This window comes from Camelina sativa, chromosome 15 (genome assembly GCF_000633955.1).
Source record: "Camelina sativa cultivar DH55 chromosome 15, Cs, whole genome shotgun sequence".
In the NCBI taxonomy this organism is placed as follows: domain Eukaryota; kingdom Viridiplantae; phylum Streptophyta; class Magnoliopsida; order Brassicales; family Brassicaceae; genus Camelina; species Camelina sativa.
Genome location: NC_025699.1, coordinates 9,848,613 through 9,860,658, shown reverse-complemented (window position 1 = coordinate 9,860,658; position 12,046 = coordinate 9,848,613). Strand labels below are relative to the sequence as shown.

Genomic DNA, 12,046 nt, shown 5'->3' with positions numbered 1-12,046 from the left:
TTTTTTAAGGATATATATGTAGTTCCAACTTCCACGTTATTTATATGGGTTGCATACTAGTCAAGTGGACCATTATATTTTCTAAACCTCCACTAAAATTCAAACCATATAATCGCATTTCACGAGTATATAAAAAACATCTTTTGACAAAGCATTATCCGGAAAGAGTTACTAATGGTAAACAAGAAAAGGTATTTAGTGGGTGTCTTTTGGTTAAAGAGATGGAGTGGCAAGCACCAAGGCACTTGATTGAAATGGTAAAGAAAGGCCTTAAAAGCGATGAAAGGTGAGAAGGTGCAAAAACCCTTTTTCTATAAGAAAGCTACCATACGTAACATGGAGAATTAGAGATTCATATTTAATAACTAAAGCCCGTACTTATATATAAAATATTTAGATAGTACTCATTATTCAATGCTCTTAACTGACTAGTCTTCAATTGCCAAGGACACAACACAAGTTTTTTGGCGATTGGATCAATCAAACATTATTTAAAGAAAAACATCTATACAAAATGTTGTTAGAGTTGGTTTTGTTTGGAAGTGTTCCATATATGTGACTAAACGTAAATTCCAAGTGTTTTCAGGGAAATAAATAAAGAGAATCCAAGAGAGATGATTTAGCTAATAGAAGATTCATTTTTGGGATTGTGCTTTTCGTTGTGACTTCCGAAATTTCTGTTCCGTAGTTTTCGCTCCATGACATAAGCGACAACTCTTCTGTCTTCTCAGTTCTTGTCTCGATCGCCACAAGTTTCAACACAACTAAGAGACTATGACTAAGAGTATTGACACTTATTACCATGCAGAGTAATTTAGTATACATGCATGAATGGTTATTACCAGTAAACATACACTTCGAAAACTTCCCCAAATTTTTAATACTAAATCTGTATACAAACACAAAGTTGATTGAATAAGAATACAGAAGAAAGATATATGAAAACCTAAAGTAACGTTAAGAAATTTGGGTCATATAATATATGAGAAAAGGAAACAAATGGGTTACCACATATGATAGTTGGACAGGAGAAATAAAAGTAGAACTCATAAGGCATATTGTATTACTCTACAAATAAGCTCACTGATTCATACCTGCAAAACTGAATTGCCCCATCTCTCTCTCACTCACTGTTTAGAATCTGTAATTAACAACAAGAAGAAGAATCTCCAGGATTTAAGAGGCCAATTCTCGTTTCACATAACTAATGATTGATGACTGGAGATGGAAGTGGTGAAGTTGGAGGCTTCATGTCCTCGTACCTGCAAACATTTACGTCTCTCAGGTCACATAAGAAGAAGTAATTAAAATGGACACACTTAGAACCAGCAGGCTACTCTCTCTGTATCTCTTACATTGTGTAAGGTGATAAAGGTCTTGGCTTTGGCTGAGCTGGATTGTCTCCTGAAGCAAGGGAAGTGTCTACATTGCTAACAACAGGTACTGCTTCCGGTGCAGAAGAAGATGGAGTAGTGTTCCTGACAAAACAAAGCGAGAAAACCCTTAATATTGAAGTGATTGATTACTTAACTATACACACTTTAAATTTGGTATCTAGATACTTACACACTTCCATCAACTGTTTCCAGCATATCATTATTGCCTGCAGGCAACTCTGAGTTGTCTTCTGCATCTGCTGTTATCTCAGATGCTGCTTCCTTGGGACCGGTTGATGCAGGGGTTGGTGAGGTTGGTGGTTTCAGGTCAGCGTAGCTGCAAAACACAGTATAGATTCATTGAAGAAAAAACGGATCACAAGCAAATTAGATATATACATAGAGGATATACATAACAGATTAACAGAAGACGAAAAGTTGTTACACTGCATAAGGAGAAAGAGGCCTCATTTTTGGTGTGGCTGGTGTTGCTGTCTCGGTAACACTTGTTGCAACTGCTGTCTCAGGGGCACTAGTCGCAACTGCTGTCTCAGGGGGACTTGTCGCAACTGCTGTCTCAGGGGCACTTGTTGCAACTGCTGTCTCAGTGACACTTGGTGCAACTGCTGTCTCAGTGACACTTGGTGCAACTGTTGAGCTTTTATCAGTATCAGAATCGGCTGGACCAGGCAACAAAGAATCAGTTTTTCTGGTACCCGAAGCTTTAGGACAGGGTGATGAAGGTGGTTTCAGATTTTCATAGCTGCACCACACAAGACCAAGTAGAAAAAGCATCAAACTTTTGAAATTAGTACCTGCTCACACATTTATTACTCGGACTGTAATGATAGCAGTAGAAACTGCAAGCGCGCATAACCATTTTCAATCTAGTGGCTTTTGAGTAGAATAAAGCTGCAAAGTTAATAAGGTTTTACCAGGCATAAGGGGAAAGGGGCCTCTCTTTCTTTTCCTCAGCTTGCTTTACTTCTTCTTCTTCTTCTACAGCTTGCTTTACTTCTTCTACTGGGGCATTTGAGATACTATCTGGCACTACATTGGCCTCAACAGGAACCTGAGCTTCTACTGGGGCATTTGAGATACTATCTGGCACTAGATTGGCCTCAACAGGAACCTGAGTGGCATCCACCTCCTTAGATTTGGCAGGAGCGAGTGATTTGGTCGAACTTGGAATAGGAGATGTTGGAGGTTTCAAGTCTTCGTAACTATATTATATTCACAAAACAAAAGGGAACAACACAAGCCGAAAACAATCAATGTCATGTCAACAAGTCATTTTGAAATTTATACCTGCTCACACATTTATTACTCCGTGTGTAATGATAGCAATAGAAACTGTAGGTTCAATCTAGTGACACCTGAACAGAATAAAGCCGCAAAGTTTTTTAAGGTTTTACCAGGCATACGGGGAAAGGGGCCTCTCTTTCTTTTCCTCAGTTTGCTTTACTTCTTCTTCTTCTACAGCTTGCTTTACTTCTAATTCTTCTACAGCTTGCTTTACTTCTTCTTCCTCTTCTACTAGGACATTTGAGATACTATCTGGCACTAGATTGGCCTCAACAGGAACCTGAGTGGCATCTACCTCCTTCGATTTTGCTGTGGTCGAACTTGGAATAGGAGATGTTGGAGGTTTCAAGTCTTCATAGCTATATTATATTCACAAAACAAACAGGAACAATACAAGCCGAAAACAATCAATGTTATGTCAACAAGTCATTTTGGTTACATATTTGAATTTTCCCGTTGAGAAACAAGTTGTCTTACGCTGCATAAGGAGACAGCGGCCTAGGTTTCACATCTTTCTCTTTTGGAGGTGCTTCATCCTCCTTGGGAGCTGTTGGCTCTTGAGTGACAGGCTTAGTTGGTACTGGTTTGACCTCTTTGGCTGCAACCTGTCCACAAGGGTAATGAAGAGAAAAAAAGATAATCATCATATCAGAAGAGAGCGATGATCAAGATGAAAAACGAGAAGAAATATGCAATATATAACCTTTGGTGGAGGCACATAAGGACGTTTGGAAGGAATCTTTTCGAGAAGCTTTTCCATTGGAGTTAATGGAGCAGTTGTTTCAGCAACCACTTCCACAATCTTGGAGCAAGAAAGTTGAGGATTCTTTGCCATACAAGCGAGCAATTCTGCAACCTGTAGATCAATAACAAGGAAGCAGAAAACAAATCAAAGCCCTTCTTCATAATGTGGTCATATCACTGTGTCAGAGATAAGGGAAAAATATGAATACCTGTAGATTGGAGACCTGACCACCAAACAATGTATCGTCTAGAGAAAGAGTTAGATTATGAGTTTTTTTGTATGCATCGGTGGGCCTCTCCATTCCTCCAGGCCTGACTATCTGATAAAATAAGACGGAAAGACAAAAATTTCAGACATGATACAATAGAAAGAGTCTCTGAGATAAGAGGTTTGGTTTAAGATTATTTGTGAATCACTCACTGCGTAATTGAGACCACTTTCAATCAATGCTTCTTCAGCTTTTCTCTTCCAGCAAAGCACTCCCCAGAATAGGCTTCATATACGAGATGTTTAGAAGAAGTTATATATATACCAACAACATGCCATTAAGTAAGTGTGTAATGAATGAAAAACATTTACAGACTTACTTGAGAATCGCAGCGGGAAATCCAAATTTATTTGTCCCCAAGGATGTCACCAAAAGGAAGCTATTAACTTTTGCAGATTTTGCTGCTCATGATACCATAAGAGGCAATGATGAAACAAGATAGAGAGAATAGACAAATAAACCGCTTTGAGCTATATTTTTTCTTACCAGCATCAACAAGGTTTTTGGTGGCAAGGTAATCAATCCTGTAAGGGCCTGTAATATCAGAGATCTCTTTCTCGCTAGCACCAATACAGCATATAATCACCGATGCTTTTCCCAATGCAGGCTTTATTGAATCTTTCTTCTCCAAGTCACATTCCACAATTTCAAGCTTTTCTACAGCTGGGCTAAAGACACAGACACTGCCTGTTACTTTTTCTACAACAACATCATTTGCAAGTAAATCAAAAACATTCTGCTCTTACGTTGAGTTCCTTCATCAGTGTTCTGGAGCTTCATTTCCTTAACACTCTGCAAAGAGTTAAATTGCGTTATAAACATCACTAAACATGATGAATCAATTGACTGTAACATACATTTAAGTATTAATGTAAGTCATACTTGTACAAGACTTCCTGCTCTCTGAGCACTTCGAACTCCAGCTCTAACCCGAAATCCGAGCTTCAGTAGCTCTCTGAGTGAATAAGGACATTGGATAAGACTCTTTAACCAACCAGCATTGTGAATTATATTATTCAGACTTAAAGGAAGCAAAGAAACTAACCTCACAGTTCTAGAACCAACTTTACCAGTAGCACCGGCTACAAAGACAAGGTCTTCTTCTTTGGAATTTAAATTCGTAGGGCTTGCTTCTGTTACTGCAGAGCTTGCTCTTATGGGACCTTAGTTCAATAACAAACAGGAAAATGAGTAAGATCATCAATACCAGGTTTTGAAGGAGATCAAAAGGTCAAAAAGATGAGAACTTTGAAACCATCAGCAACAAACAACAAGAAAAAAAGAGATAAATTTAAGAGAAACATATCGAATCATAATCGAGCTAAACTTTCCCATCACAAACAAAGCTGCGGAAGAAAAAAAGCTTGAAAACTGAATTGCAGAGAGTAGTACCTGAAGCCGAAGCCCTGAGGCTAAGATCGAAAGACAACGACTTTCCAGAATCTGAGTGATTCTTTAAACCAGATAATCTGACAATCCGATTGGTCTTCCATCTTTGGAGATGAAACCCTTTTCTTGGAAGAGAATGTATTGTTGTGACGAGAGGTTGCCCACGGAGAAAACAAGTTCCTTCCATTGTTGGTTTTAAGTCTTTGTTCTTCTTCTTCGCTAGACACTAGCTAATTAGTATGCACATTAACTTGCATTTTTATTTCTCTTTCTCAACCGGACAGGAGGAAAGAAACAAATTTTATCTTCTGAATACAAAGAAGAAGAGACTCAGCAGCAAGAGTTCTTCTGCGTCTGCCACCGCATCCTGATATGATGGGACCCACATAACATTGCAAGAGACCAATCAAATAATCAATGTTTGATTAGGAGTATGCTGACATGGCATGGCTGATTCGGTTTGGTTTGGTCCAAATCCAAACCAGAATTTTATTTCATAAGACACATTTGGATTTGAATAATTCTGGCGTTGGATTCTTATATACATTGTGAACTTTCTCCAAATGTTTATATCCAATTAGATGTGGAAGTTTGATCTTTTTTAACTTCATTTATGAAAAGATTTGACTAACACAATCATCTCTATAAACTTGTTCTTTCTGAATTACAGCTTCTTTTCCTATAGAGTGAGAATTATTCATCAACCTTCAATAGAATATCTTCAACTTAAGATTCATTGATTACACAGCTAATCAGGATTTTAAATTCCGATCAACATCACCTACACTACAGGTCTCAGTTACCATATTCTCTGTTTATGATGCATGCTACTCTAGTATCAGCTACCAGTGTGTGAAACACATTTTTCGAGCCTGCCTGAGTTTTGCTCCTGAACTGCAAAACTGCAGCAAGAGGAACATAGATTTAAATCCTAACCAACCGAAAAGGTAAGGATATTAGAGACTACGATAGATGGACACGAAGATGCCTACCAAGCTATATAATTTCGTAGTGGGTATGACAAAGAAAATGTAGCAGCACAAAATGGGTTCCAAGAGCTTAAGAATGGAAGCTCAAGATGCCTAACAAGCTTAGACCGTAAGATACAGAACTATCAAATATCAAATGTGGATGATTTATTTCAGAAACACATCAAAGTCAATTTCTCACGCAGTTCGACAAAAACTAGCTAAAACGTACAAAAGAACACTACTCTGAACTAGCAAGTGAAACAAAATCTGATACAATTAACCACAAAAAGCAATAACTAAATCAATCACCTTAGGAAGAAGAAACAGGGGACTTCTCAGCAATGGAGGCTGAGGAGGAGGAGGAGTTGAGAGCAGCAGCAGCAGCAGCAGCCTGTGCAGAATAAATGCGTGCTTTCTTTATGATTTCTGAAACAATCCAATGCTTATGCTTGCTCAAAGGCCTTGAAGGATCCAATTTCACCTGTACCATTCAAGTTTCCTTTTTTTAAAACCAGCCTAATAACAAGGAAACACAAACAGGCAAGTCTACTTCCAAATGGTTTTGAGTCCAAACCAGTCCTAAGATGTAAAGATCGATAACAAAACGCAAAGCTTCCCTAAATCGAGCTCTTAATCAAATGTATCTCAAATTCACCACAATACAGCTAACAAATTTGAGAGTACAAGTCCAAAATGAAGGGAAATTACTCGATCGCCGATGTTACAGGAGTCCTTTTCATCGTGAGCCATGAACTTGGAAGTACGTTTGACATAACGATTGTAGAGCTTGTTGTGAAAGAGTCTATCGACGGCCACAACCACCGACTTTTGCATTTTGTTGGACACCACAGTGCCTATCACTGGCTTCATCTTTTTCTCCCAACGAGCTCTGGATTTGAGTCAGAGAGAAGACTCTCACACAACATCGAAGACAAGAGAGAAACGGTGAAAGAGCTTCTTCTTCTCTGGGTCTTAGGTTTTTTTTTTTTAATTGATGGGCTTTGATCTTAGCCCAATATACTAGCTAACCAAACCGGCCTCATACTGAACCGGTTTAAAAAATAATTTCTGGTTTATTAATTATAGAAATAGATAAAATCGAACCGGGATGAGAAGAAAGAGTGAAGAATCGGAGGATATGGCTGTTATTGCTTCACTTCATCTTCAACCTCTCCCCTCTTTCTCATCGTCGTCTTCTTCTCCTCCTTCTAGCTCTAAACCTCTCTATCTCAAATTCCAAACCTCGCACCGTGAAAACCTTAGACACCTCTCTTCTCTCGGAATCGTTCCACAGAATCCCCGACTCGCTCCTCCGGCTAATGATCTTCCCGTTATCCTCTCCGCCGTGAACTTCCTAAAATCGAGAGGAATCTCCGACGAAGATTTCCCGCGCCTCGTCTTCCTCTGCCCACAGCTCTTCTCTCCCACTTTCGACATTTCTAAACTCGATCCCGTCTTCGATTTTCTCACCGGCGAGCTCGGAGCTTCAGCGGAAGAATCCAGGGGCTTAATCGTAAATTGCCCCAACATCCTCCTCTCCGACGTAGAGTATTGCTTGAGACCGACGCTTGTTTACCTAAAGGAGCTAGGGTTACGGAATCTGAACAAAGCGAGCAAGACGAACGCTCACGTGCTGAACACGAGAGTTGAGAAGCTAAGAGCTAAGATGAGATTCCTAAAGAGCATAGGGTTCGAACACGAGGAAGCAGCTAGAGTCTGTGGGAGAATCCCCGCGATATTTGGATACAGCGTTGAAGATAACTTGAGACCCAAGTTTGAGTTTCTGGTTTATGACATGGAAAGAGAATTGGAAGAGCTCAAGAAGTTTCCGCAGTACTTTGGTTTTAGCTTGGGGAAGAGGATAAAGCCAAGGCATTGGCATTTGAAGAAGAAGAACGTTAATGTTTCGCTTAGTAGAATGTTAATGTGGGGTGATCAAAAGTTCTACTCTAAATGGAAGCCATGATAGCAGAGTAGAGTTACTACTACTCTTCCCTTGTTTTCACATCTGTTAATATTCAAATCTGTATTCAGAAATCTGAAAGAAATAAAAGTGAATTGCATTTCAAGGAAAAGTGATTCTGAGTCATATGGAAAAATGTTGGGAGAATCAAAGAATATCTAAATCCTCGGGTTCCATCACAAACTCTCATTTAAAGTTACTGACGAATTACAAGATCGATATCGGCACCAACTTCTGCAATCTTGGCTTCCTTAGAGGCTTTTGCTGATTTCGCGATGCTCTCCACATCAAAGTCTATAGCTATCTTCTTCACGAGACCTTCAAGCATCTGTTGTTTCAGAAACACACACCGATCAATACTATGTTAATTAACAAGAAGATATATTACTCTCTACTTGTTTGCGGAAACTAACCAGTGACCCGATTGCTACCAAACTCCGGAACTTGGAATCGACATCTGAAGCTTCCTCTTCTGCAACCTGTATTAACTTAAATCTTTTAGTACAGAAATGATAGTAAACTATTTGGTACATTGGTCCCTCTCCCATTTTATTTTGATCTAAGAGATTTGTGCAAAGTACTATAGACAAACAAAACAGATGAGATTCAACTAATTGGCGAGATATGAACTGGTTATATGTAATGATGGTTAAAAGCACCAAGTTTAGACGCACCTGCAATGCTGCTGAAAGGACTTGAGCTTGACCTTCTTGATCCTTCTTCTCTATTAATAGCACTGCATAACTGAGGAAAAACAAAAACATAGATTACGGTCTGATCTTCTCACAGAGAGTATAATATAATTTAGCTACAATTTGGCATGAGTCTATGTAGAACAAAAATTTACTAAGAGAGATCTTACTTGAGAAGCAATGTCGAATATGCCAACTGCAGATTCTTATTTGGGGATGAATAACAGTTTGAGAAGGCATCAAGAATCTGTATTGATGGACACCACATAAAATAAGATGAGTACCCATACCCATGGAACCACTTCTTTAATATAGTCATAATAAAACACACAAACACAGATGTCCTGGCACTATGACAGATGTATTCATTCAGCTATGGATACTAGACACAGGAACCAAAAACTCCTCCTCAAGATCATCACAGATTCTAATTATTATGATATAAAACCATATATAAATGAAATAGCACTTACTTGACTGTGATGCGTCTGTAGCCAGTAATGAAATGAAGAATTCTTGAATAGATTAACCAGGACACGAACAGTTGTTAAGAGATTTGCAGGAAGAGCTGAATTTTCTGTGACTTTCTTTATCAAATCCAAAAGCAGGTCTGATTGAATAATAGTAACAGAAAGATACAAGTTAATAAAGGACATTAGCTGGTACTCTCCTTGATGTTGAGAAAGCATAGCTCTACGAGAGATAATTACCATTGTTGTTTTCGACATGCTTAATAAGTAGACTTGCTCCGTGAGGATGCAAGACAAGCATTCTGACTATATCAGTAGCTGCATATTCAAAAATCATATATGTAAGCGCTTGACCCAAAAGCAAAACAAAAGGCTATATCAACAATAGACACAATAATAAAGTGGCTTCATAATATTAAGAAACGTATGGCTACCCTCAGGTGCTCAGCATGTAATAAATTGGTCTGTTTGACTAATTGATTGACAAAAGAAGACTAACCAGGAAACATCATTGCAGGTGGCCATGCTTGTAGCACTTTCAAAAGTAAAGCAATATCCATGTCAGCAAAATTGGTGGAGTGGTAGTGTGATGTGTCCTTGAGTATAGTAATGATTGCGCCTACTCTGGATACTTCGACTTCTGTCAGGGACTTGTCACTATTTACCTTCAAAAGATGGAAACGTTGTAGAAACATAAAAACCAACCATAGTATAAGTAAAATAATCACTAAATCATTTTGTGTGCCAAACGTTAATACTAAAAGCTTACCGAGTCAGATCGTAAAGTAGTATTAAATTCTGTCATCTTTTTCAGAATCCCGTCATATTGAGCAACATCGAAAACAAGCACACCTTTCTGGAGAACATAATGAAAGAAACAAGGATCAAAAGCTAGAAACATTAAACTGTAATGAAGAAAGAATTCCGGCGTACTTTCGGAATGTGCTTGTATAAAGGTTTTGCCGAAGTTGCTGCAAGAGAGAAGAGTCAAAGCATGAGGCAACAAAAAATATTACGAGAAACAGAGATCCTTTATGGAAATTTAAGTAATATGTGAAAAATAACACAGATAGTGTTGTTCATACCAGCTGTATGTGATGCTTGCCCAGGCACATAAGCATTTGCTGTTACACAAAAATGGCAAACACACAAAATTAAAACAAAATCTTAAAACCAAACTTTCAGACCAAATATTTTCAAAAACATGTGATTTTTTACCGCCAGTGAAGGGATCACGAAACGATGGATTAAAGTTGAAGTCTTTCTGCCCAGAATTTTGTAAAATAAATTCAACAATCTGCTGCCGATATGCAAAGGGAAGATTCTCTTTCAGAAGCCACTTGTCAGCTGCATCATAAGGATTGTCTGCAAACAAGAAAAGATTTAAGTATCATAAACTGAAGCAGTTAACTGTGGTTGCACTTGGAATCAAAACAAGGCCAGTAAGAGCATTCAGGTACCTGATCGATTGTAAGGTAGCTTGCGGATAGGTTCCCCATCACCAATGTCAACATCGAAAACTGAGATAAGAAGAAAAAGACGAATTCTATTCAATTCGATTTTACGAGAATCTGAAGTTTCAGTAATATGTCAGAATCTAACCAAAATCATATTGAACTCCATCGAAAATTGGACGGTCAGCCACACCATCTGGGCCATCAACAACCTCGCCAATCTGAAAAAGGCATGCAGTGAGAACTCAAATCCACTCTACCACATAAGGACAACCTCACCAATCCGTTCATATGCAACCAAATGTTAGAGAGAAATCTATCTCATATCATATCCTGGCTATCCACTTAAGAGATACTGGTATTCCTACTTCAAAAGAAGGACTAGAATTCTAAATCAGAGCCCATTTTTCTCCCAGGTTTTGGGACTTAAGAGATACTGGTATTCCTACTTCAAAAGAAGGACTAGAATTCTAAATCAGAGCCCATTTTTCTCCCAGGTTTTGGGTGCCACACTAGATCAAGCACTCTTTAAATTCATTTAAAACCCTCGCTACTAGCACTGATTGACGATTTCTGGCAGTATATGCTATCATTTTATGATCGGACAGCATGCTCATTCATGGAAACTTACAAGCCTTCATCCGATGGTAACTTTTCAAAAAAAGATAAAAGTTCATTCTCTGGACTTACTTTGTCCCATCTCTGCTCTTTCATACTCCATGCATAAGCAACACCATTGTCTCCTTCCCTTACTACTTTTGTCTGGCCATCACTGGTACCTGAGAATATACATCAAATACGAGAAGATGATGTTACAACTTACCAGAATGCCCAGCTTAATCTATTCAACTTTAATTGCCAGACATTATCAATTACAGCTGGGAAATTATATATGTATTCTCTTGAGATCTCTTTAAAACTTAACCCTTCTACTATATGATAAAAGTCAATAATACAATAAATGGATAATAAGTGGTACCTGGTGACGTCAGAGAATCAAGTCCCGGCAGCTCGTCAAGTTTCAGCCCGCCAACCTTTTTCCTGAGATAAAGAACAGCACGCATATACTTTGCAGTTATATTTTGAGTACAAAAGAAGTGAAATCGTACCCCGTAAGCAGGTCATATAATTAAAAAAACATAATTGCCACATGAAAATACTCAATGGACACAAAATTTAATCGATAAGAGTTGAGACAACCATAAATGATCAGATTACCTGCTCAATTTGTACTCAGAAATTTGGGAATCGTAAGCATCAATCTCCATCTGATCTGCAATCACGCCTTGACGTACTGTCCAAACACGAACCACTCCATCTGAACATGCTGTCACAATATCCCCGCTTTCCAAAAACTTGGCATCCCAGACACAGCCTGGGTGTTCCAAACTCTGAACGCAGACTCCATCTGTA

General features: G+C 38.6%; 4 protein-coding genes across 5 annotated transcripts in view; 1 reads left to right on the top strand and 3 right to left on the bottom strand.

Annotated features, from left to right (window-relative positions):
* LOC104746274 (protein TIC 62, chloroplastic-like) lies at window positions 866–5,408 on the bottom strand. Its single transcript, XM_010467719.2, has 16 exons — window positions 5,087–5,408; window positions 4,740–4,857; window positions 4,577–4,649; window positions 4,441–4,486; window positions 4,181–4,357; window positions 4,014–4,095; window positions 3,847–3,919; window positions 3,635–3,745; window positions 3,385–3,537; window positions 3,159–3,286; window positions 2,792–3,040; window positions 2,312–2,599; window positions 1,822–2,139; window positions 1,567–1,713; window positions 1,356–1,478; window positions 866–1,262 (listed from the first exon to the last, which is right to left on the bottom strand). The coding sequence occupies exons 1-16, from the start codon at window positions 5,268–5,270 to the stop codon at window positions 1,205–1,207; spliced, it is 2,328 nt and encodes a 775-aa protein (XP_010466021.1). The 5' UTR covers window positions 5,271–5,408; the 3' UTR covers window positions 866–1,204.
* LOC104746273 (30S ribosomal protein S17-like) lies at window positions 5,780–7,011 on the bottom strand. Of its 2 annotated transcripts, none has more exons than XR_002035604.1 (3): window positions 6,763–7,011; window positions 6,076–6,535; window positions 5,780–5,985 (listed from the first exon to the last, which is right to left on the bottom strand). XR_002035604.1 is itself a non-coding variant. In XM_010467718.2 (3 exons), exons 1-2 carry the CDS (start codon window positions 6,922–6,924, stop codon window positions 6,365–6,367), a joined length of 333 nt encoding a protein of 110 aa, XP_010466020.1. In that variant the 5' UTR covers window positions 6,925–7,011; the 3' UTR covers window positions 5,780–5,985; window position 6,364. The 2 variants fall into 2 exon arrangements, 1 of the variants encoding a protein (XP_010466020.1); XM_010467718.2 differs by having other exon boundaries at window positions 6,364–6,535.
* On the top strand, window positions 7,173–8,129 carry LOC104746270 (transcription termination factor MTEF1, chloroplastic-like). The gene has a single exon (XM_010467716.2). The coding sequence runs from the start codon at window positions 7,193–7,195 to the stop codon at window positions 8,018–8,020; it is 828 nt and encodes a 275-aa protein (XP_010466018.1). The 5' UTR covers window positions 7,173–7,192; the 3' UTR covers window positions 8,021–8,129.
* LOC104746272 (phospholipase A-2-activating protein) overlaps window positions 8,099–12,046 on the bottom strand; it is an 8,082-nt gene continuing 4,134 nt past the window's right edge. The window contains exons 8-22 of the mRNA XM_010467717.1: window positions 11,613–11,674; window positions 11,324–11,412; window positions 10,782–10,854; window positions 10,640–10,699; window positions 10,398–10,544; window positions 10,265–10,303; window positions 10,113–10,150; window positions 9,949–10,035; window positions 9,679–9,844; window positions 9,420–9,497; window positions 9,183–9,319; window positions 8,880–8,956; window positions 8,692–8,761; window positions 8,431–8,496; window positions 8,099–8,345 (exon numbers count right to left, since the gene is read on the bottom strand). Of these exons, the coding sequence (XP_010466019.1) occupies window positions 8,214–8,345; window positions 8,431–8,496; window positions 8,692–8,761; window positions 8,880–8,956; window positions 9,183–9,319; window positions 9,420–9,497; window positions 9,679–9,844; window positions 9,949–10,035; window positions 10,113–10,150; window positions 10,265–10,303; window positions 10,398–10,544; window positions 10,640–10,699; window positions 10,782–10,854; window positions 11,324–11,412; window positions 11,613–11,674 (1,321 nt within the window). The 3' untranslated portion in view covers window positions 8,099–8,213. The remainder of the gene's footprint in view (window positions 8,346–8,430; window positions 8,497–8,691; window positions 8,762–8,879; window positions 8,957–9,182; window positions 9,320–9,419; window positions 9,498–9,678; window positions 9,845–9,948; window positions 10,036–10,112; window positions 10,151–10,264; window positions 10,304–10,397; window positions 10,545–10,639; window positions 10,700–10,781; window positions 10,855–11,323; window positions 11,413–11,612; window positions 11,675–12,046) is intronic.

Bases quoted from the DNA above. Each gene is read 5' to 3' on its own strand.
- LOC104746274 (XM_010467719.2), bottom strand. From the start codon at position 5,270: ATGGAAGGAACTTGTTTTCTCCGTGGGCAACCTCTCGTCACAACAATA. The intron at 3,746-3,846 runs GTGAGTGATTCA...TTATTTTATCAG, and splicing joins AAAGTGGTCTCAATTACGCA to ATAGTCAGGCCTGGAGGAAT. The intron at 3,041-3,158 runs GTAAGACAACTT...AATATAATATAG, and splicing joins CCGCTGTCTCCTTATGCAGC to CTATGAAGACTTGAAACCTC.
- LOC104746270 (XM_010467716.2), top strand. From the start codon at position 7,193: ATGGCTGTTATTGCTTCACTTCATCTTCAACCTCTCCCCTCTTTCTCA.
- LOC104746273 (XM_010467718.2), bottom strand. From the start codon at position 6,924: ATGAAGCCAGTGATAGGCACTGTGGTGTCCAACAAAATGCAAAAGTCG. The intron at 6,536-6,762 runs GTAATTTCCCTT...TGAATGGTACAG, and splicing joins CCTGTAACATCGGCGATCGA to GTGAAATTGGATCCTTCAAG.